General features: G+C 40.6%; 3 protein-coding genes across 3 annotated transcripts; 1 reads left to right on the top strand and 2 right to left on the bottom strand.

Annotated features, from left to right (window-relative positions):
* Nucleotides 1-218: 218 nt before the first annotated feature.
* Nucleotides 219-10,242, top strand: pcnx4 (pecanex 4). The gene is made up of 11 exons (XM_084914744.1): nt 219-378; nt 1,032-1,809; nt 1,891-2,070; nt 2,681-3,219; nt 3,344-3,444; nt 3,705-3,827; nt 5,169-5,529; nt 7,656-7,759; nt 7,841-8,946; nt 9,055-9,241; nt 9,411-10,242. The coding sequence occupies exons 2-11, from the start codon at nt 1,112-1,114 to the stop codon at nt 9,660-9,662; spliced, it is 3,651 nt and encodes a 1,216-aa protein (XP_084770870.1). The 5' UTR covers nt 219-378; nt 1,032-1,111; the 3' UTR covers nt 9,663-10,242.
* A 228-nt stretch (nt 10,243-10,470) lies between these two features.
* On the bottom strand, nt 10,471-17,713 carry LOC146366109 (dehydrogenase/reductase SDR family member 7-like). The gene is made up of 7 exons (XM_084914746.1): nt 16,710-17,713; nt 15,282-15,434; nt 14,943-15,049; nt 12,034-12,273; nt 11,793-11,915; nt 11,500-11,712; nt 10,471-10,639 (listed from the first exon to the last, which is right to left on the bottom strand). The coding sequence occupies exons 1-7, from the start codon at nt 16,858-16,860 to the stop codon at nt 10,598-10,600; spliced, it is 1,029 nt and encodes a 342-aa protein (XP_084770872.1). The 5' UTR covers nt 16,861-17,713; the 3' UTR covers nt 10,471-10,597.
* Nucleotides 17,714-17,805: 92 nt separating this feature from the next.
* Nucleotides 17,806-22,509, bottom strand: dhrs7 (dehydrogenase/reductase (SDR family) member 7). The gene is made up of 7 exons (XM_084914745.1): nt 22,116-22,509; nt 21,332-21,484; nt 21,067-21,173; nt 20,617-20,856; nt 20,317-20,439; nt 20,001-20,216; nt 17,806-18,089 (listed from the first exon to the last, which is right to left on the bottom strand). Exons 1-7 carry the CDS (start codon nt 22,243-22,245, stop codon nt 18,048-18,050), a joined length of 1,011 nt encoding a protein of 336 aa, XP_084770871.1. The 5' UTR covers nt 22,246-22,509; the 3' UTR covers nt 17,806-18,047.
* Nucleotides 22,510-24,604: the final 2,095 nt, after the last annotated feature.

The raw sequence follows: 24,604 nt of genomic DNA, 5'->3' as shown, positions 1-24,604 counted from the left end.
ATAGAAGTCGGTTTTTTTTAACGATGTGTGGTGAATAAATATTCCCCTTAAAGTGAAAACTCTTCAAAAATATGTTCCTTTCTGTATTAATAGTTGTGTGTGTGGCACAGACCGTCCATGGTATGTGGCAGAGCCCTTGAGTTGAATGGGCGGGGATTATACGGTTTAAGCCAATCAGAGGCGCCGCGCTCTTCTTTCCTCAACTCTCATTGGTTAGAATCTGGCTGTGTATCATGCCGATGTTGCCTGGCTTTCTAATGGTTAGCTGGTAGCTAACGGTAACGTTGCCAATTTCCGCCCGTTTCTCCATAATATTACCTTATTACATCTTCAAATACTAAAAAAAACTGTCTGCAGTTGGCTATTCGGCTGTTAACGGTAAGTGTATCTCACATTGTGGCCAACCAGCTGTTATTCACCTGTTAATAATAGTAATCTAGCACATAGTCAAGATGAAAATACTTGGTGCCTTCGTTAGCTAACAGTAATAGAGCTAGCTGAAATAAAGGGACAAAAACTATGCCCAGTGCTCAGTGTTCTTTTACCTGGTTTAATTTTATGAAGCGAGACTTATAATTATCCCTGCTAGCTTAGCAGGTTAGCCCACGTAAGCGCACCCACAGGCTACTGTTGCTGTGTTTTGTTTTCCTGGCAACTGAATAGCTGTGGCTCTTGTTTGCCATCCCTTTTTGTGCTGCACATTATTAAGCGGTGATTTTACGTGGTGTCTTAAAATTGAGTTTCCCCTAATGGAAAAGGTGACCCATTGATGTGCTGTTGTAGATAAACAGCTTTAAAAATTATAATAATAGTGTGGTTGTAAGGAGTAACATTTACCTGAGCTGGAGGAAGGTATTCTCAAATAATGATGATGAATGTAATTCACTGTGAAAAATATTTGTTGTCGCTTATTTAGCTCTAATTTGTGTGATGAGACTACAATAAAAGCACAGGATGGAGCTCCTATTGTATGGTTTCTTTGTCTTATTAGTGCATCTAAACTTTGTTCATTAATTGTTCCTCCATTGCAGGGTGCTTCACTGTTTCTGAGATGATGATGAATGGAAACTCTCCTTCAGGTGTGTGGAGATGACCTACCACCCTTTTGGGAATGGTCAGAATGGGGCCAGATGTGCCCCTTCTTAATGAGTACAAGCAGGAGTTCTTCTGGAAGCGCTTCCCCCAAACTGTGTTGGGGGGTCCACGCTTCAAGTTGGGCTACTGTGCCCCACCTTATGTATATGTCAATCAAGCAGTCTTGTTCTTGACACCATGGCTTTTTGGGGGCTTCGGGACCCTGCTCAGTCAGTTGCAGCTGCTTCAGGAGCTCCATGCTGCGGTGCTCTCTGGTATACTTATGTGTGGGGCTGCGGCGGGTGTCCAGGCCCTGGCGCTGTATGCTGCACGGAGGAGCGGCACAGTGGAGAGACTTGGTGCATCCAACATCCTTGTTGATGAAGAAGAAGTGGAATTTACCCACTGTGTCAGCACAGAGACTGTTCGATTTATTGCTCCTGGAAAGCGTTTTGGGCTTAATGTGGTGCTGCATACAGTGCTAGCTGGGGTGCTCTGTGGCTTTGGGACATGGTATGTGTTCCTTGGCAGACTCACTGCTCTTTATGGCAGTATTGGTGCATCTCTGGTGGTCTTCGTCCTGAGTTGGGTGACTCTGTGTATAGCTGAATATTCTCTCATTGTAAATACAGCTACAGAGACAGCCACTTTTCAGGCACAGGACACTTATGAGATAACCCCACTCACGCGGCCTCTTTACATTTTTATTTTCATCGCTGTGGATTTGGCTGATAGGTGAGTGACAAAATTAATGATTTTATTAAAGTACTTTGTGTTTTCTGTCATAATAATTCTGACATGTTGCTGTGATTATAGGTACTCTGATGCTGTCCCTGAGCTCCATCTGGCCAGCCAGGTTCTCCACGTGCTGTTCCTCTTTCTACCTCTGCTGTGGGCGTTTGGTATCCTGCCTCCCCTGGATGCTCTGCTCCTCTGGGGCATGGAGCAGATTCTTGTGTTTGGCTTAGGAGGCTCACCCATGTCCAGCAACCTCAGGTACCAGTGAAATGATTAGCTGACATCAAACTAAAATTGAAAAATTATATCATTTGTTTTCACTTTTGAAACAATAATATTGTAAAAAAGTTATGTGGGTCATTCTATATCCTGAGATTAAAATGGACAAACTCTGTTTAGCATTTCAGTATTGTAGGATGAGGTATGCATTTGTGCTGAGTGTTGGTGTGACAATAAAAGATGCTAAGAACTGGATGAAATGGTGGCAGATCATCTGCTGTTTTGACCCCTGAAAGGAGCATCCAAGAGAAAAAGAAGCAAAACAAAAGAAATTATAGTAGCTCAGAAGGTAAAACTAGATAACATTTCTAAATTGCCCATAGATGTGAATGGGAGTGTGAAATGACTATCTGTCTCTCTCTGTTAGCCCTATATCAGACTGGCAACCTGTCCAGGGTGTGCCACGCCTCTCTCCCTATGATAGCTAGGATAGGCTTCAGCCGCCTCCACGATCCTGATAAGGATAAGCGCAAGAGAATGGACGGATGGATGAATCAGATTAAATGGTTCCACTGGCAGTGTTTTATTACCCTGTTTATCATCAGCCCTAATTTTTTTTGTGTGTCTGTGTGTGTGTACTGTCTCACAGGCTGCTGTTGATGTTTGGTGTATCCGCTGGCGTAGCTGTATGTAATTACTTCATCCCATCAACACTTGGTGTGGTTCTCCTCTCCACTGCTATGGGATTTCTCTTGAGTCTGGATCTCAGCCAGGTTGGCACACTCTGCAGAGGTTCCAGGTCAGCCTTTGGGGACCGCGAATTGCTCAGAGGGGGACCGTCACCTCCTCCTCCAACTTTCTTTGGCTGGAATCTAGGCTGCAGGGAAGTACTGCTATATATGAGCTTGCTACTGGTGGCAATGGCAGAGGCAGGCATTTTGCATCACTTCATCGGATCAGCTCAGTCCCGCAGCCTGATTACAGGACCCCAGGCTCCTGTCAGTTACCTCCTCCTCATACTGTTCTGCCTCTGCTGGGCTCTCAGAGAGATCCAAGGGGCCTATGTATTTGGAGGGGTGTTCCTCAATCCCTTGTACCCTAAAGGGATGTCCAATGTGCACATTTTTAAACAGAGGAACAGAGGACTGTACATTGCTGCTGCAATCAGAAGAGTCCTTATTTACCTGGGTGAGGTTTTGAGGTTTTTATAATACATATTGGAAGCCACCTTTTGTCCAGTGTTAACAGTTTTCTCAAGTGTGAGAATAACTGTATTTGAATGTGTTTGATCTGTGTGTGTTTTACTTCACAGTGTTTCCATTTGCAATGATTGCTTTCCTGGCTATGGATAAGTCTCTGCAGCTGCTCCACACGGTTTCCCTGAGCGTGGGATTTACTCGAGCCTTTAGAGTGGTATACTTCACATTTATGCTTGCTCACAGTCAAAATAAGAAAAACTTGTAAAGCAATTTTGGGGAGATTTTAAACTGGGCAACAACCTAAAAAACAGATCTTTTGTCAAAAGAAGACTGAAAAGGGTGACACTGGAAAAACGGGTCCTCTTGACAGTTATTTATCCTTTCCTTTTATCAAAATGAAAATAAAAATGTATTAATCAGTGAGCGCCTCTTGCTTGATTTTAACAGCTTCTCTTTATTATTGTTGTTATGCAGGGATGGCAGAGTTCAGAAGATGCTCTGCTCCAAATGGTGGTAGTGATCTTGGTGCGGCTTGCAGCTGGAAACAATGTGCTGCCAGGGTGGGATGACTTAGGTACCGGAGTTCAGCTTCTTCTGGTGAGGTCAAAGTTTTCACCCACCATAAGTTCTTCAGTGCACGCATTAAAATCTGACCCTTAAATATAAAACAGTGAAAAATGTCACAATTATCTGTGCTTTGACCAGCACAAATAACGCTTTACTATCCAGATTAGGGCATCTTTGTATTTTTCCACTTGCTCTGAGTTGAATAACTCAGTATGGCTTCTTTTGTTTGGTTGTTGATATTGAGAAGAAAATAACATTAGAGATCAGGGATAGAAGCAGCAGCTTCCAAATGCAAGTGCCTCATTTCAAATCAGCTCTCAACATGTTACTAGCTTTGATAATGAATGGCCAAGCAGGGTATTTTGGACATCTTTTTCGTCAACAGTGTTTTCTATCTCCTCCTGGAGAATTAAGAATATACACTATCAGGCTATATATATCCATAGCTCTGGTAAGTTCTGTGTTTTCCCTATGGTCTGCATCTTGGAAAGTGCTTAGTGTGCCAGGTAAACCTCCAAAGCAAGACACTCAGGAGGGATCCTGATCATATGCACAAACAGCCTCAACGAGCTCCCTTTGATGTAATGGAGCATTAGCTCTGTTTTGAAGTTCCCCTGAAGACTCACCTTTAACACAGTGGTAAGGTTTGTGTGTCCTGCTGACCCTAAGCCTTAGAAGCTGTGTTGTCCGGGGCAGTAGTTCCTGGCAGGGTTTTCCAAAGTAAAAAAAGCTGAATAGAAGCTGGAGCGCTTTGTTCCAAAAAAAAAGTAAAAAAAAAAGTAAAAAAGTAAACAGGGTCCCCTGAACCCACAACCGGTAAGAAGAGGTATTGGGACCATGCTTTGCGGCTTCTGCATTAACCTGCAACCAACTTTACAAAGTTTAATGCCGGAGGACTTAAGTGTTCTGACCCCTGCTGTTGCAGATTGATTCATTTGACACGTTATCCCCAGTTTTTTTTGTACTGATTACATGAAATGTTCCTCTGACACCTCATAAAATATATATATATTAACTAATTTCCCATTGAAAGCCTACTAGGACTAACATTTGAAGCACTTTTTTGAACTGAGTGCTTTCTGTCATATTTCAGGCCTGCTTATGAAACAAAATGACTGGGTGTGCATCAGAAATTAGTGAGGGTGGATCTCTGCCTGTGCAGCTACCCTTGAAAACCCTGAAACTAATCTGATGCTCATCAAATCATATTTTATTGATATACTGAGGTGTCAGAACTCATTAAGGGTAGAGGGGGAGGTCATCAGCTTTTGCCCTTTTGGGAAAGAGAGTTAAAATAGCCACACAACCATAAATTTGCATATTGGACATGTATGATTTCACTTCATGTTTGCTGTTGTCTTTTGGCTACAGGTGGGCCTCCTGTTTGACAGAGTAACCCAGTTTCTAGCCAAGGTGAAATTCACCCTCACTGTGTTGGTGACATCTTGGACAGAGAAGAAGCAGCGCCGTCAGTCAGCTGGAACTCTCCTGGCTCTGAACGCCTCCCTATGCCCTCTGGTCCTGGCTGTGGTGATCGTCTCTGCCCTGCTCTCTGCCCCTTTGCTGCCCCTGTTCACTCTGCCCATCTTCCTTGTGGGGTTTCCCAGGCCTCAGCGAAGCTGGCCAGGACCTGTGGGCACTGCCTGTCCCTGCCCGGATTCTGTCTTCTACCAGCAAATGAGTGGAAGTCTCGCCTGTGCTCTGAGGACGGCCTTTGCAAGAGGGTCACTGGGTTAGTTGTTCGTGCCTGAAATTTTTTTTTTCTTTTGTTAATAAATTAGCCGCTAATACAAAATCTATGTGTTAGAAAAATACAATTGTAGCATTAAGATTAGGGCTGTGCGATGACCAAAATCTCATATCCCGATATAAGACATCTATCGTCCGATAACGATATAAATCACAAAAATTTAACATTTTCTGTAAATTCTGTGAATCTCGGGCAGCTCGACTTGCGTGAAGTGTTTCTAGCTGGCGATGCATGAAACTGTATATTTTTTGACATAAGTTGTAAAGGCCGCCGTTTTCTTTGTGAGTATTTATTACACGATGTGCTGCGGGGAAAAGCCTGTTCTAACGTTTGAGTCTAAGGTTTATTTTTTAGCACCTGGCGGCTCTTTTTTGCTTCTCATCCGTTAATATTCTGCATACTCTTTTATGTGATTCAGTTTATTTTGAAAAGTCTCAACAGGATCTTGAGCTTTATTGTGAAAGGTTTATGTGGAAAATAAACAAGCGGACACGCAGTGGTTTTACAGTCTTTGTTACTAATGACAACGCATAAAAACAGGCACTTGTCCGTCCATAGTGTGGTTATATTAAATATAAGAGAAAGGGAGAACTGTAAGAAATTAATATAGCCACTACAGTGACCATCAAAACGATGAAAAAATCTTGCCGTAAACGTTTATTTTGCGACACCACGAAATAAACGATAGCGTAAAATGAAACGATAGATGTTTTTATATCGTCATCCGATATATATCGTTATGTCGAACAGCCCTAATTAAGATAATGACAAAACCTGTCATGGCATCTAAATTGGACAGCTAATAGTGTTCACTCCCTTTATGAAGCACCTGAAACCTGTTAATTATTAACTAATCAGTCACAGTATCTAAATTTAAATCTGTCTTAAAAGTTGGTTTTGCTTAACTTACAATACACACAGTATTTTTCTCCATTAAGTTTTTCTTTTTACAGCTCTCAGTAAACAGAGGTCACCTTATATTGAAAAAAAAGTATATATTTTTTTTACAACAGTGTGTTTTGACGTGGGCTGTAATTGCAGCAACTGAACTCTTGTATGGGTCAAATGGGGACTGTATTCAGATCCGAAAGCAGTGAAGCATCATTTCATACGGTTACACAGTAAGAGGAATTCTGTTGTGAGCAGACTTTTTGGACTACGGGCAGTAATGTGAACTTACGTGATCCAGTTGAGCTTTCTGTGAAGTGACCCTGAAAAAAAAATAAAATAAAAAAAAGCTTGGGTCTCTATTCATTACATCCAAATATTTCCACACCATTAACTGCGTAATACGCCGAAGCTAAACTGAGCTGCTGCTCGGGTTTTGTTCTCTTCCCAATCAGGTGGGGGAAAGAGAGGGAGGGGGGAACATGCGAGTAGGGACTTGTTTTTTATGGACTGATGATTTAAGACTGAATAAAACCAAGGTGATGTAATCAGTCAGTCTTATTGCTTTTTCTGAGCTAGGGAAGCTGTGTTTGTGATGTATAATTCAGAAAAGTTGCTTGTTAGGCTGAAGCTCACAGTCAAACGGTGGCAGTTTGTAGTGTTCTTTTGCTTTGCTCACACTGGGGGCCGTGGTGCAGTGAGCAGGAAAGAAATCTGCCCAGTGTGTCACTTCACATCATGAGGTAGCGGCTGGGACTATTCTAAGATGTCAGCATGGGACATGACATTATCCTTGAGCCAAGCGAGCACTAGTCAGGTTAAAACAAAAGCTTCCTTTCACCTTGCTGCTGCTGTTCATCTGTGTTGAATTAAACGTCTGTCTTCTGTCTCAGAAAATGAAAATCCACCTTTGTACAAAAAGAGCAAAGTTTTAGGGACTAATGGAAAGCTGGGGACAAAAAGGGATTTAATATTTAGATCTCTGTGCAGTCAGCCAGTTAAATCAGTAGCACGACCTTCCTGTACTATTGTCATTGTATGCATCTCCAAGCAGCTCATCCACTAACCACGTTATCCATGTAGTCAGCAGAGGGATGCACAGCTGATACAAAATGAAAGACTCCCATATGTGTGCTACATGTTTTATGTTCTGTGCTCATAGTCACATCTCCTTGCATGTTGGATGTATAGATAACTGATGAGTCTCTCTCCATTTTCAGGTTCATTAGCCCCAGGCTCTCATTTTCTTGGCCGCTTTCAGGACCGCATGGTTTGGATAATGATCCTGGAGAGGGGATATGGCTACTGCACTGTCAACATTAAGGTACTGTATCCCTCTGATTGTCTATTAATAATCTATGTAAGAATCTAAAAGATTACATAAGGTGGGGTGTGTTTGTTACAGGGCCTGGAGCTGCAGGAGACGTCTTGCCACACGGTGGAGGCACGGAGGGTGGATGAGGTTTTTGAAGCTGCTTTTGAACGCCCTGAGCGGCTCGGCTTCACCCAGGGCTTCAATCTGCATTGGGGCAATGCCCTCACCCCGTGTGCTGCACTTGCAGTACGGGTCTACTCTGATGCCCGAAATGTGCTGTCTGGTATCATTGACTCTCATGACAACTTGAGGAAACTTCAGGATGACTTCATGAAGGCTCTGATCTGGTTGCTCCTGCGATATTGTGTGCAGAAGCATAAAGGATTTTTATGGAGCAGTGAAGAAGTGTCAGCGGTTGGTGGGATGAAATCCCAGTCTTCACAGTTAGCCCAGACAACTTCTAACCAACCACCTGAGGCTGTCATGGTGGAGTCCAATGTGTCTTCTATAAGGTTCAGACAGGACAGCTCCAGTTTGACCTCCTTTGGTGACTGGTCAGATGAGGATGACTTATTTGGCCCTCAACCAGCCAGACGGACAGTTGCATTAGTGACTGCAGAAGCCCAGTCTGGACACGCCACCCTGCAGATGGGGGCCTCTCTGCCGGGCTCCGTGGAGATGGACAGTCTTTTTGAAAACATGGCCCTCTCTGCACTGCAGCCACTGCAGCCTCTGGGACTGGGTATTGGGATGCCAGCTGTGGATAAAGGCCATAACTCAGAGGTATTCGGTGAAAGGTCTGGCTCTCTCCCACATCTGAACTTCAGCTGCCCCCAATCTGAGGTATTCAACCTACCAAAAGGGTGGAGGACAGCACCATTACTACCATCCCGCTTGCTGTCTCTCAGGCCTTTATTTCCTGAGGATTGGTTTCGATTTACCTTGGGACGCTTTGGGCCTGCTGTGCAGGGTGCAACCTCAGAGGACATGACCAAAGCCCTCAAGGAGGATGAAGCTTTGAAGGAACTGCATATTCATGTTGCACTTTCGTGTCTCATCTCACTGGGGGCAGAGTCTGCCTTCACCAGTCCTAGTTATGTGTACAGGCTGTATTGTGGAGATGTACCGTGGACAGAAGGACTTGAGTGGCTGTCTTCAAGTAAAGAACTTTACCAGCTCACACTTCAGGCTTTCAGGTAAAATTGCCAGTTAGGACCTCTAGATTGTGATTACTATAATCAGCCAGACTTAGTTGAGCCAGAGCATCCATAAGAGTTCTGCCTTATGCTTTTGTTTGCCCTCAGGTTCAGTTTCAAGCTGTTGTTTGATCAAGCAAGCCTGGGGCCAATGGAGTCCCCTGAAGAGTTGTTCAGCACTCTGGAGGAATATGAAAGGGACTGGTACATCGGCCTGGTGACAGAGAAAGGCTGGCATGACAGCGTTCTTCAGGAAAAACCCTTTCTATTCTCACTAGGACATGATCTCACAATGGTAACAAGACATAACGAAGCCTTATTTACACCTAAGCTACAAAATATACAAATATAATTACAGTATATTACCCAGTTGACATAAAATTTAAGGTTCTCATAAATCCATGTGTTCAGCTTAGTTGGTTCCACTAGTTAGTTTGTAACATTTTGACTGTCCTTGTGTGCAGGGTACCTACACAGGGCGAGTGCTGACCCTTCAGGAGCAGCTTGTACAGGTGGGCCGTCTCAATGGAGAAGGGGTTAGAGGCCAGTGGGCAAACCTCTCCTGGGAGCTTCTGTATGCTACTAATGATGACGAGGAGCGGTACAGCATTCAGGCCCACCCCTTCATGCTAAGAAACCTAACCGTTCAGGCAGCCGATCCGCCTCTAGGATACCCTATTTACTCATCTGCCCCACTTCACTTTCCTTGCCTCTGAGCTGTGGTTCCATCTTTCAGGTGGGAGTACCACAGAAATTCATGTTTGAACTGTAGCAAAGTCAAGAGAAATCTTAAATCAGGAGTTTTACATTTTAAATTGTTGACTCAGTTTGTGAAGTGTCAAGTCGGCATGGGAACCAACATAATTCTTCACATTAATTTGAGAGATGGAGCAGTGGTATCGCCACCAAAGCACAGACATTTTTGTGTTTATTAATGTTTGTGCTGAAACAAAAAGTTAATAAATTAAGACCCCTCCTCTCCAGGAGACGACTAATAAATACCTCTGGTTTAATTCGACTTTTTAATGTTCATGTGATCCCCCTTCCCATCCTCCCTCACTTTTCCACAAAAAGGAATGAGAATTTTATTGCTTTGTTAAAGAATATCAAGGATGTGCCTTGGGGATGTCTCGCTGTACACGTATGGTGTTTAGTGCTGTTGTTTTGTTTACAATTCACTTGTTTACAATCTAGAATGAATCTGTCCAGTTTCTTGTACATATTGTTAATTTTTATATGTGTAGCTGTATATACTTACAATAAAAATAGCTTGTCAAAAGCTGTTTTTCATTAAACAAACTTGCCGGGATAGAGAAAACTGAACATAACTCAATTTTTGTAGGCATTTAAAGGGTCGTTGCAGAAACATTGCCATTCTTAATATAGTCTTTATAGCTTGTTGTCCATTCTTCAAGGCTGTGTACCACAAGTTGATTATTGGTTACAAACATTTCATTTAAGATAGGAAGAGGGCATGGAGCTTTCAAATCAGTTATGTCTCTAAATATTTATTTCAAGACTCAATTCAATTTCATTTATACATCGCCAGTTTATCGCCCGCAACAGCCATCCCAAGGTGACATGACATGAAAGCAGAAAAAAATACAAAGTCCAACATTAGGAATGCAATTTCCTCTTGAGGATGTGATTTTCAGGAGGTCTTCGGTTTAGTCAAGTTCGCAGAGTCTGCATCCTACCAAAGAAGACGCTAACTATCAGCACTTGATTTGCACCAAAAATGAAAAATTATTTTATTCAAGGTTGAAAATTGTCTGAATATATATCATGTTGACATCTGTAAATCTTGAGATACTTTATTGGTCACAAGCATGCCCCTTACATTGCCCAACTATTTCACTGTAGAGGAATGTTTAGATTCTGTAAGTCTTTATAGTGTTTCCTTTTTTTTTGGTCCCAAAATGATCCTCCTCCATCCCAAGCAAGTGAATCCACAATGGCTAGCCAGTAGTGGCATGACCTTTCTGCATGGCCCTCAGCTGTCACTGTCCAGCAGAGGCCACCAGACACACTGGTCAGTCAGTTATCCAGTCAGCACCAGGGGGAAGTAGTCATGCTCACTGTCATACCCTAGCCACTGCCTTCTTCTTATTAGACTCAACCAAGGTCAGTAGAAGCTAGAGCCTCCCAGCTGTTAAGAGACAGCGCTGCACACATAGTTCAACTTTATTCAAGTATTTTCAGCCTGTTCACACAGTGAGAACCCACCAGTCTCAGGTCTAATCTAGCATAGCTAACCTTGCAGAATACTGCAGCAGCACAAATGTTGCAGAAAGAAACGGCAACATCTGATGTGCCCCAAGTAAAGTGGAAAAAAGCTGCATGTTCACCTGCATGCTCCTGACCAAGTCAAAATGTGTAAAACAAATATTATGAAAAAAGGTTTTTACTAACTCATAAAGCCCAAATATATACTCATATTGATCAGAGTACTTGGTAAAAATATGGTGATGTTTGATTTTCTCAGACCTACACTAATATGTAAATAATATATCTACAAGGGAATCTTGCACCATAAAAACTTTCTGGACCTACCCGACCAGCTTTGAAATTCTGCACCCATTTTCTGCCCAACCTGTCGGACACGGACCAGGCGAATGTGGGCGCATACTGCCAGGCGTAGTAAAGCAGGAGCATGGGCTGCTGAGAGATCCACATCTCCTTGACACCATTGGAAATTCCCACTAGCATTAAACGCACACAGCGATCTGTTGGCATCCTCTTCAGATGTCCAACTGTGGGTGGAAGCTTGAAGTAATGAGAGGAAAACTTGTTACTTAAAACAGCTTTGAAATGGTTATATTAGGTATATCAACTAAAAAAAATACCTTGTTTATTTCTGCTGTAAAGGCATTTTTGGCGATTTGTGATTCGACGGGCCCTGGACACACTGTGCTAATTAGTATTTTTGGATAGTCAGTCAGCTCAGTTCGAAGGGAATTAAAGAAACCCTATGGATAATACAGCAGAGATCCAGATCTGTTCCCACAAGCTAACAACTAATACATTTAGTTGAAAAGAATTAATTGAAATAAAAAAGTCATAATCTCCTTTCTGAAATCTCATCACCTGAAGAGCATGCTTGCTAGCAGAGGCACCTGTTGCAAGAGGCGCAGCGGTAAGGCCAAAGAGGCTGCTGACAGTCACGATGCTCCCCCTGCCTCGCTGCGTCATGTGAGGCAGCACCTGCTTGGTTAGAGAGACCGTACCTAAGAAGTTGAGCTCCATCAAAGCCTGGCACACATCCACGCTGGTTTCCAAGAACAGAGAGCGCTGACTTCGACCGCCATTGTTAATGAGGATATCAATCTGATGAGGGATGGAAAAGAACATCATCTGAAATCTCATTTATTTCAGTTTACAGTTCGTAGACACCAGAGTACCTATAGTTTTGTACTTTCTAATTTGTTTTTATTTTAATTCAGTTAGTTTTCAGAGTGGATTTTGTTGTTTCAGTTTAGTTTTTATTGTGCGAAAATGTTAAGTTTTAGTTTAGTTTTTATTAGTTTCAGTATAAGCTTTAGTCTTTTTTATTATTATTGAATAGAGGACATGTCTCATCAAAACTATCACAAGTGTAAGGGTGAATGTTTATGGAGAAAAAAAATTGTTTTCAGCAGACATTTAAAACAGAGTAGCTATCTGAGAGTTTACAACCTCAGAAGAGATGGTGCATGTGGATTTAAAATAACAGTTAAAAGGCTCTGATCAGATGATGACTGCTGGAATACATCTCAGTAGACATGCTTTTGTAAAAGGGGCACAACAGTGTTAGGCTTTAAAAGTGGTGGGACATGTCACAGCTAACAGGGGCAGGGCTCTAGACTAACTTTTTGCCATGGGCGTACCGGTACGCCTAACTTTAAAAAGTTAGGCGTACCGGCACAAAAGTTAGGCGCACACAAATTTTATAATAATTTATATAATATAATGTGTTTTTCTGGATACACTGTGCTTTTTCAGCATTCAAAGATTGATGACACCGTGTCAGAGCACTGGCTATGAATTTCAGAAGGATCAGGCCTTAACTTAACAGAAAAGTTAGCAATAGTTCTTTTCCTATTACAGCTACATCCACTTCTGTCGTGCCTAGGCTGCTCACTAGGGCTGGGTATCGTCACTGATTTCTATAATCCATTCGATTCCGGTTTTCAAAGTCCCGATTCGATTCAACTTAGCCTCAGACAGTCAGAAATATTATAATTCTGATCATTTATCAGTACTGACTTCATCAGAATTGTGAACATCACAGCAGATGCCTTTGTGTGAAAGTAACTGAGAATAAAACAGAAAAACATGAAGGAGATTTTCCTGGTATGGCTTTTTATTGCAGATAACCTTAAAAATATTCTACAATGTTCTGCATATAAAGTTTAAATTTCTTCAGTATTGAACAACAGAAAAAAACAGGCTTTCTTGTCCGAGGTCATTTAAGTGAAAAAAGAAAAGAAAAAGACAGCAGCCGACAGCGCTGTAAACAACGGTAGACTGGTGGGTAATAAGCGAATGAATAATACAGAAAACAGAGATTGGAGACGGGAAACTGTTCTTGAAGTACAGAGAGATAGAGAGAGCTAGCTGTGCATGGAGTGTGATTTTAATAGTCCTGGAAGCAAAACAGCAAAATTCATGACGACATTGATCAAATGTGAAGCGCAGTTTGCTGCTTCTTTTGCTGCTGGCTCGGTGAATTTTGGTTGGAGAGAGACAAAACCTGCAGCTCAGAATCAGCGCAAAAAGACGTAATCACAGCGCGGACCCGACGCATCAGAATCGCTAAGCTCCGACAGCGTGTCCGTCTACGGGCCGTCGGGTGAGAAAGCCGAGAAAGACAAAGTTGATTCTGATGCGTCGGTTCCGCTCTGTGTTTACGTCTCTGTGTGGAATCCGTGTACCTGCTCTCATCTGCTGTTTGGTTGTTGTTGAAATGGTTTTGTGAGCTTTAATCTGAGAATCTGGCGTTTCTGGCAAAACACAGTTATATTTAAGTCGATTCAGGATTTAATGAATTGATATGGCTTTATTCAAGCTACTCACCTCCCACTTCCACCTGCACTTTCAACTGGACCACGGCCAATCAGAGAGGTCCCGCCCCTTACCATCTCTGATTGGTTTAGTCCACGATAGGGGCATAATGTGTGTCTGTGTCTGTTGTTGACCACAGGGAAGGTTGCAGATTTTTTTTTTTGTTTGCTACCCGAACAGTTGGTCGCACAGGTGCAACCAAATATATTTTTTTAGTAGCACCACTGAAAAATTTGGTCGCATTTGCGACCAAATTGGTCGCACTCTAGAGCCCTGAGGGGGATTTAATAACTGCAGTTTGATCATCCAAATTTGAAATAGTTCCTGGAAATCGTGGGTGCCACACATGGTCCGGGCTAGAAAAGGAGACAGACAACCGGGCTTACTGTGAGAACAAAGGCCAAAGGTCAGCATCTGGGGCTGCATTGGTGCACACAGCATAGGTAACAAGCATATCTGTGACAGCACACCATTAATGCTGAAGGATACAGATTTTGGATGCTGGTTCCAAACTGACATTCTGCATGTGCTACAAAAGGAAGGTTTTGTAGTAAAAGAGTCCAACATGCCTGCAGTTCAGACAGAATGTTGACTAAAAACAGCTCCAATATGAAGCAAAAAGAGGCCCCACGCTGGAAATACGTTTTGCTATATTTTACCTTAGCCCTTTTTCATGTATGGCATATATATCCGGGTTTTCTACACCTTGTTAAAGTAAAACGTCTTTAATTTACGCACTGTCACAGGTTCTTAGAAAATGACTTGAATAATGAAAAAATAAACTTCATCCACAAAGTGAAGTGAAAATAACCATCCATTAAAGGATGTCTTTAAAATAAGACAAAGGTGGTCTCTATTATGTAAATCAAACCCAGTATTTGAATGTTATAGATGAGTTATTAATGCAACAACAAAAAAATTCATGAAACTATGAGCAACTGCAGTAAGCTTACGTGTCCAAAGTACGCAATCACAGTTTTTGTTTTTGTCTCATGTGACCTCCTCTCCAGCAAATCAAGTGGAAGAACAAGAATATCCTCATCCTTAAGTTCAGAGGTCTCTTAAAGAATAAAGGACAAAAAGCATTCATTTAGTCAATGAATGAGTAAATGAGTAAAACTGAACAAACTATAACTGACATCATATGGAAACCTAGCATGTTATTAATGTGTTATACTCCATATACGTCCATGTACCCAAGCTTAAGTGTTCCTTCACATTAAGTGGGTTTCTTTTGGCTGGAATCTACTTTACTTTGATATAATTTGACAATTTAAAACAATTTATCTTACCTAAGCAATGGCATTTCACTCTGTGTAGCTCATCCTCACGGCGGGCAGACAGGATGAGATGTGAGCCACACTTTGCCAGCTGGTAGGCCAGCTCTTCTCCAATACCACTGGATGCTCCAGTGATCCACACCACCAACCCTTTCAGTTTCCTCTCTGGTTGACACAAACCACAACAGTCAACATTTCCTGCTACAGTTCTTTGGTCTTTATAAACTTTCAGAGAGATAGCAAAAACCTAAGGAGCGGCCAAATCCATAATCTGGTACATTGGTAAAAAGGAAATAAAGTTTCACTCCACCATCTGGTCGGGGCCTTTCTGTGTGGAGTTTGCATGTTCTGCCCATGTTTGCATGGGTTCTCTCCAGGTACTGAAGCTTCCCTCCACAAGTCAAAAACATGCAATTAGTGGGGTTAGGTTAACTGTTGATTTGAAATTGTCCAGGGTGTACATGGAAGGATGGCCATCTCAAAAATACCAAAAAGGCCTGAAAGACCACAGATGAAAACTAAAGTGGCTGGTCACAGTATCCTTTCCTTTTTCCCCTTCAGTAACATCTAAACAAGTCAAGAGAACTCTCGAAGAGATAGGTGTATCATTGCTAAGCTGTCAAATCAAGAGATGTCTTCATGAATGGAAATAAAGAAGGTTTAAAACAAGTTGGAAACCACTGGTTACACTCAAGTACAAGAGGCCAGATGCCTGTAAGTTTTAATGATACTCTATGCATCATGCTTTACTTTCTAATTATGGTGAAGACTAAAGTTCTCCTTACAAAACTATCTAACAGCATAAAATAGTTAAAGTTTGACCTATATTTGACTAGCTACAACATCAAACTCCTGCTTACACATTAACATGGCAGGCCTAGTTATAATGGTACAGTATAATCCCGGTTTTATCCCCTTCAGTACAGCACAGTACATAATGAATTCACATTTTAGGTCTCAGTGCAGGTTTTCAGTCTAATTTAGCTTTCTGTAGCTGTTGTCCTTAACAGTGATCCTTGGGCACAACTTCCCTCTTTAAGGTATTACATTTCAGCTTCACAAAAATCACTGCACTGCTATCAAAGATTGTTCTAAACAGAAACACCTTTACTTAATAAAACAAACCCTTGGCTAACAGACAGTCTGTGCTTTCCCTTTAGGATAACTTTGCACTTAGTAACATCAACAGGCTCTGAGGAGGCCTCCTCTGACTGCCACTGCTCCCTGATACGAAAACATTTGTGAATAATTGATAAGAGAAAAATGTATGATCTCTTCCAAAATTTGCCAGGGTCAGTTAGACTTATAAACTTATCCTTTGCTGATTAATGGTTTTTTATTTTTAATTTTTACTGAGATGCACATTTGATCACAAATCTGAGCCCCTTCTTTATTAATAAGAAACTTCTCACAGTGCTGGGGGATGGTTGTTTCACTCACCTGGCCTTTGCCCTGTCAGACTTGCCCAAAGCAGAGTGAAGTCTGCATCCGCGAAAATGAAGCCAATTAAACAGACAAGTAAACAAAATGCTATGAAGCAGCTCAGTGCAGATACAGTGCAGGACTCCATTCCTTGTAAAACAACACACATGCACAACCAACAAACTTATGATTTAAGTAACTACACCGCAACCTATAATGAGAGGTGGTTAAAGTGTAACCACTTGTGTAATCACTTCCTCTCTAGTATTTTCAGATTTAAACCTAGAGAGCAATATTTAAAGTCTTTATTCTTCTTCTTCATAATTTTTAAAACACTCTGTGGTTTCTTGACTGATTGGGATCCATTCCTGCCTTGTTAGAGTTCAAGCTGATTAACTTGTGGGTTCCCACTTTTTACCCCAAAAGACCAAATGTATCATATTTCTTGTCTATGGATCCAAAATGTTAATTTGATGATATTTGAACCATTTAAATATTACTTTAGCCTAGAGACATGGTTTTCCATCATGCTTGAAAATGCACCAAAGTGTCATCAAATTGCTCCCTGGTCATTGTAAGAAGTTAGTCTTTGAGGCCTTTTTTTTTTTTTTTTTTTTAAACTATGAGTCAATCTTGACACCAATAGGAAGGAAGTTGATATCAAGCTTGCCACAAAGAATTTCAGAGGTTATGAAGAATAAGGGTCAATAATTAACACCAATTTCAAAAGTCTTTGAAACTTACATAGTGGTTGTTTTTTTCTGTCACAGAAACATGTTGAAAATATATATAATTTAAATTAAAACTGAAGCTGCAAAGTGTATGAAACACAAACAGGTGACTGTCAGTAAATTCACCATGATTTAGAAACAGCTAAAATTGAAACTTAGTCTCATCACATTAAAATTGTGATTCCAGGGCCTGGACAAAACTGGTGGGCTATTAAGAACGTTATTTCATTAGACGGTTGGTTGATGTTGTGTTGATAATTTTACTTGTCCCTTTAAAGGAAGTGTAAATTTTCTAAGTCCTCTAATCTTTCATATGCTTACAATAAAAATTGCTCATCAAACAGCAGTTTAATGTTTCATTAAACAACCTGGCACAAAAGAAAATTTATTTGAAGTAAACTTTATTAGTCATCCAAAAGGTCATTCAAATCTGTAATCATTCTTTAGGCCAAAAAAAACCAAGGGAAAAACAGACTAACTACGTCTGAGACAAGAAGAGCTTTTAAACTGAGCTTTTAAACAGTCATGTCCTTGAATTCTTCCTTCTGGATGGAAAAAAAAAACAAAACAACCAAAGTCCAACTTTAGGAACACGTTGAAATGTTTCTTCCTGAGGACGCGGCTTTCAGGAGGTCTTTGGTTTAGTGAAGTATGCAGAGTCTGCATCCTGCAAAAGGAAGAGGGTAGCTGTCAGCACTGATTTTCTACTTCCCTGAATCAAATCAAAATAATTTAAAGGAAAGGAAAACGTCCAAATAGACATGCTGTTAATATTTGTACTTCTTAAAAAAAATTTCAAGGTGGTCACAAGATGACGAGCTTTATAGGCAGGGATTTCACTGTTATGCTATTCATGTTTTTTTAGGCTCTTTCTGTTTCAAAATGATCCTTCTGAAGCATGTGAATCAACAACGGCCACCCAGCTGCAAAATGACCTTTCTGTAAATTAACCTCTTTATATTTAAGGTCCAGTATGCAATTTATATGCATTCTCCTCCCTCTCCATTAAACACTGACATAATTACACTCACTGGCCACTTTAGTCAGCTGATCAGTAACACAAACATCTAACCATCCAATCACAAGGGAGCAAACTCAATGAGTTTAGGCAAGTAAAGATGATTCAGATGACCTGCTGAGGTTCAAACAGACCGTTTCTGCCTCATGGAGGCAGAAAAGTGATTAGAGTAACTTTAAATGTAGCAGATGTATGAATGTAGCTGGTAAGCGTATTTCAGAAACTGTTTGAAAAAGAGAAAATATGCAGTGAGCTGCAGTTCTTCGGGTGAAAATGCCCCATTGACACAATAGGGAGACCACACCGGGTGCCATTTCTTGTCAGCTTAGAACAGGAAACTGAGGCTTCAATTCAGACAAGCTCACCAAAGTTGCACAACAGAACTCTGGAAAAATGTTGCCTTGTCTGATGAGGTTCAATTTCTGTTGCTACCTTTGGATGGTAAGGTCAGAATTTGGTGTAAAGAAAATAAAAGGATGGATATTTGGGTTGCTTGGGATCAATTGAGTATTACCCTTTTATCACCTCATCTTCAGACAGCTGCTTGAAGCAGGATAACCTGAGACATAAAGCTCAAATCAACGCAAACTGGTCTCTTGAACATGACACAGAGTTCACTGTACTCAAACAACCTCTGCAGTCATTGAATCCTAACCCAATAGAGCACTTTTGAGATTTGGTAGACTCCAGAGAGTCACCTCATGGATGTGTAGCCAATAAATCTGTAGTAACTGTGTGGTGCTGTCATGTGACTATGGACCAAAATCTCTGAGGAATGTTTCCAGCACCTTGTTAAATCTATGCCATGAAGAATTAAAGCAGGTCTGGACTCTATGTATGAGCTATAGACATTTTTAAAATTCTCACACACTTAAATGACAGGGAGTGAAAAGGACACAAATAAGGCTCAACTGCATAACCAGGGCAAGAAGATAGGATCTATTATTGTGTGGTCTTTACCCTACAATATAAGACACAAGTTTTAGATTTTGTGCTTTATATTAATTTATATATAAATATAAGAAAACATGGTTGCATCAAAAATGCTTGAGTGCACACTCCAGAAACTAATGAATGACTTGCAATGGCCTCATCAACCTTTTATGTACCCAATAACCAAGCTCAGCCATGAAAAAACACATCTACATCAAAGTCTCTATAACCCGTTTCCCCTCATAACATGTTTTGCTCTGCCTGTTTATCAAGCTGAAATTTGGGGGTTTGAACGCTTTGACTGACAGGTTTACAGACACAGGGAGCTGAACTGGACCTCTTAACTGGGTCTGTGCTGCTTAATATCCCCTGCTATTATGTACAGCCTGTCAGTTTGTGCATTAGTTTTATTAGTCTGCTATTTAGCACTAATTAGCTTGTTGCTAACTTGAGCCAATATCCTCACCCTCTGATCTAAATATGTTCACTTTTGGCGCAAAAAAATCAAATTTAAAAAAAAAAAAATCAACATGATGCCTTCAGAATTCTAAGTCCAGAGGCCAAGGCATGATGTCTTGGTGGCTACACCCATCTTTTACATACACCCTGTGCATATTATGTACGTACCACACCAGCTTTAAAATTTTGAACTCTCTTCCTTCCCAGCAGGTCTGTGATGAACCAGGCAAATGTAGGAGCATACTGCCAGGCGTAGTAAAACAGGAGGAAGGGCTGCTGTGCAATCCACATCTCCTTGACACCATTGGCGATTCCCACTAGCATTAAATGCACACAGCGACTTGTTGGCATTTTGTGTTCCTGGCTTCCAACTGATGCCACAGGCTTTACGTAATGGAAGGAAAAATAGTTACTGAAAGCAAACGTTCTCAAAAAGCACTTACGTCACAAATGTGAAATCGAAACAGCAAATAAAATGCATTACCTTGTTTAGCTCCTCTGTGAAGACGTTGCTGATGATCTGTGATTGGACTGGCCCTGGGCACACCATGCTAATTAGTATCTTTGGATAATCAGTCAGCTCAGGTCGAAGGGCATTGAAAAAACCCTGTGGAAAATACAGCAACACCACTTACCCAGTTGGGACCGGTAATAGTTTTTTTTCCTTCCTTTGTTCCCCATATATAACTAATGCTAAGTTTAGACGAGATGCAGAAACATTCAATTACATTAAATGAGTTGAATTCAAACCACAGAACCACAGAGTCATGAGAAATTGCGTCACCTGAAGAGCATGCTTGGTGGCACAGTATCCTGTTGCAAGAGGCGCCCCGGCGAGGCCGACTAGGCTGCTGACAGTCACGATGCTCCCCCTGCCTCGCTGCGTCATGTGAGGCAGCACCTGCTTGGTTAGAGATACCGTACCTAAGAAGTTGAGCTCCATCAAGGCCTGGCACACATCCACGCTGGTTTCCAAGAACAGAGAGCGCTGACTTCGACCGCCATTGTTAATGAGGATATCAATCTGATGAGGAATGAAAAAATAAGATAGGATAAAAAAGTGCAGAAAGATGACGTGACTTGAAAAGTTATCAATCTACAATCTGGTGAAATAAAACTTTAATTTGGTCATTGTTTGATTCCTGGTTTAAAACCAGCGTCTTTTAAATAAGTTGTCAGTCGTCAGGAAATATTAATGTGGTAATGAAACTAAGAACACCTGGAGCAGCCTTACATGCCCAAAGTAGTGAATAACTGTTTTTGTTCTTTCCTCGTGTGATGTCCTCTCCAGCAAATCAAGGGGAAGAACAAGAACATCGTCATCCTTAAGTTCGGACGTCTCTTGAAAATGAAAGAATAAAAATTATTCAGCTGATCACAAGCAAGTAAGACTGAACTGAAATCAACCTAATGCCCAGTTGCAACTGAACTGACTGAAAAGGTAAAAAGTTAAAGCACGGATGTTGAATACATAACAACATCATTTTAATTTATCTTACCTAAGCAATGGCGTTTCACTCTGTGTAGCTCATCCTCACGGCGGGCAGACAGGATGAGACGTGAGCCACACTTTGCCAGCTGGTAGGCCAGCTCTTCTCCAATACCACTGGATGCTCCAGTGATCCACACTACCAGCCCTTTCAGCTTCCTCTCTGGTTGACACAAACCACAACAGTCAACAAGGCGAATTTCTTTTACGACACTTAGCAGTTAGCAACAGAGGAGTCATAAAGATTGCCTGATTTTGTTTTAACTGAATACGGCACTCTTATTGTATGCTCTTACTTTCACCAAAATTATTATTACTTATTTTATCTTTTTCACAGAAGACTCTTGAACTCTTGGATAGTTTTGCCTTTAGTACTTTTGTTGACTACCTGTGGTCACTGTTAAGAAAATGTTCCAGTGCACTAAAATGGAAGACTTTTGACATTCATACAGAGAAATTATTAAGTGCATATTGTAACATTATACGGAATTTGTTGTATGATTACCTGTCTATATAATATAAGAAGCTGTGTGTTCTGCTGAGGCTCACATCAGAGTAAAGTTAGCATGGCACACATTATCTTCTAAACACAAATGACGTTTTGCCGTTAAAGAGTTCAGAGGTCAATCGGAGTTGAAGACGAAGCCTTATAAAATCAACTTATTGTTCTTTGACAGTTCAACCTATCAATCACAAACAGAGAGGTTACCCGTGCTTGTCCCCTCATAGGACGGATTACCTTCGTTATAAACAAGAAGGTGAGGACAACGTGGGGTGTGTTTCGTTTGACTCACCTGGCTTGTGCCCCGCTAGACTTGCCCAGAAGAGAGTGAAGTCTGCATCCGCGAAAAGGAAGCAGAGTAAATGGATGAGTAAATAAACTGGTATAAACCAGCTGAGAGCAGACACAATCCAGCAGTCCATTTGGTGGAAGCAAGTGGGCTACAGGACACGCGTATACTTTTAAAGTGGCTTGTCACTACCCGATCCGTACCGGAAACCCGATCGGTACCACGCATGTGCGAACGGTGTCTACTTACGGTCGAAGCGTTTTACGATAGTTACAGGTCAGAGTATCTGTTAAGATGTTAAGAATAATAAGTATCTCTTAAAATGTTTGCAATAATGAAGCAGTAACCCTAACCCCATGGCTACAACCAAAACTAAGTTAAAGGATGTCTACGTCACTTCCGCTTTATTTTCAAAATTAAATCTTCAGAAATAAACGTGCTTATTCCTATCTATCGCTCTTCTCCAGGTTGCATAACAGTATAACAGTTATCTTTTGCAATAACGAACTTGAACCACAGCTGTTACACAGTGTCCTGCAGAACCTGGCGAGTCTCCAAGAAAAACAAACAAACAAAAAAAACCCAAACCCAGCCCTGAGTTTAGATGAGAGAGGATTTAATGGAACAGAATCAGACTCACAATACTTTACTAATCCCTGAGGAAATTATGTGGTCACAGTTGCTCCAAGACAGTAAGATATGTAAGTATAGTATGGCAGTAAGTAAGAGGAGGGGATATATTCCAGTAATACAAGCAAACACACGTTTTCCCAGTATGAGGCATTAGCGATATGCAGTTTTGCATGTTGTATTTCATTTTTAAAGTAACCTATATCCATCTATTATCTATTATTATTATTAAAATAACCTATATCCCCCCCGGTCATTGGTTTATGCAAGCCTGATGCAGGACGGATTTGCATAGTATAAAAACTGTGATATTGACTAGTTTAACTAACTGAGGACAGTGTTATTTTCATGTTGGATTTAATGGGTTTAGAAACACTCCAAACTGAAAAACATGCATGTGGTGGTTATTTTACTGGCCGAGTGCAGTTAGACACAATGCACTTAATTTTGATTGCTTAGCACACTGGACACATTTTGGCTCATGGATGTCTAGTGTAAATGTAATACATTTTAACTCATTTTCATAACATATATTTTAATTTTTCTTTAAATAATATCTCATTTTTACCAAACAGACCCTTCAGAGTAAATGGATCATGACATGTTACATTGATTCATGTATTGCTCAGTTCCTCTTGATTACATCTTAATTTTCGAGACCCCTGCATCCATGTGAATACCATGCTCATTTAAAGAACTGTCAACCATTAAAGCTACAGCGATGATAAGGGAGTCTAGCAACTCAGCAAGGTTAAAGGGCATTTAAGATAAGATACTACAGTATTCATCCCAGAAGGGAAATTATGCTAGAGCAGCTGTAACCTAAGACAGAATTGCTTAAATTAAATAGAATAGCTCAGTATGACATAATACAACATGACAAAACAAAAATAGCTATAAGGTAAAATACTCAAGAATATAAATTTACATGAAAATAAAAATGTCAAACAATATAAAATGAATGAGCTTAAGAAACAAAAATCAGAAAATAAAATAACAAATGACATTTAAAAAGCTTATTATAATATAACAAGGAACTCAGTAATAAAAAAAAAAAGCAAACAAACAAAGTAAATATTGGTATTGTGTTATGATATATTGAAAAGATTTCCTGTTGGGACAGCAAAGTCAATTCAATCTATTAGAGAAAGTCCTCCCCTAAGTGTCCACAGTAAAAATGGTGCAGATGGTGGTCATCTTCTACACACAGGCTTTTGGATACTGGGTTTGAAAGCCTGTTACAGAAGAGCGAGCAATGCCACACACAACCTCTGTGTCATCTCATTTAACTTTAATGAGACTTGGCCTAAAGATCCTCTGTTACAAATATACCCAGCAAAAACTTGTCAGCTTTTTAGGAAACCCGCTTCTGTAAAAAAATACAGTATGACAGTGACTGACCTCAAAGAAACACTCAGTGAATCAGACTAGTTTATGTTTCTACAGCAGCAAAATAAAACTATTGTGGGAAGTTTTATGGGAATGTTTTGTTTGTAGATGCCAGTTGCCATAAAGTTTCGGTTCTTACGTTTTAGATACTACATATAAAACAAAATTAATGAATTGCAGATAAAATATTATGTAATATATAATCCCAGAAACATGTACATCTAAATGATTGCTAAATGTCAATGAAAAATAAACTTTTTCACAGGAATCATCTGAAAAGTAGAACTCATTTGTTTTGTGGTTGCACATATTATAGGTTATAAATTTCCTCGAAAATTCTTTGGAACAACAAATCAAATAAGAAAAAGATGGACTCATTTTTATGATTACACATATTGTAATCTAACTTTTTGGACAGACCTCACGAATTATACTTAACAGCTAAACAAAACAATTTATGCATGCATGTTAAC

The sequence above is a fragment of the Perissodus microlepis genome, chromosome 19, assembly GCF_051167445.1.
Source record: "Perissodus microlepis isolate ML-2025 ecotype Zambia chromosome 19, ASM5116744v1, whole genome shotgun sequence".
In the NCBI taxonomy this organism is placed as follows: Eukaryota; Metazoa; Chordata; class Actinopteri; order Cichliformes; family Cichlidae; genus Perissodus; species Perissodus microlepis.
This window is presented reverse-complemented; position numbering and strand designations above follow the sequence as displayed.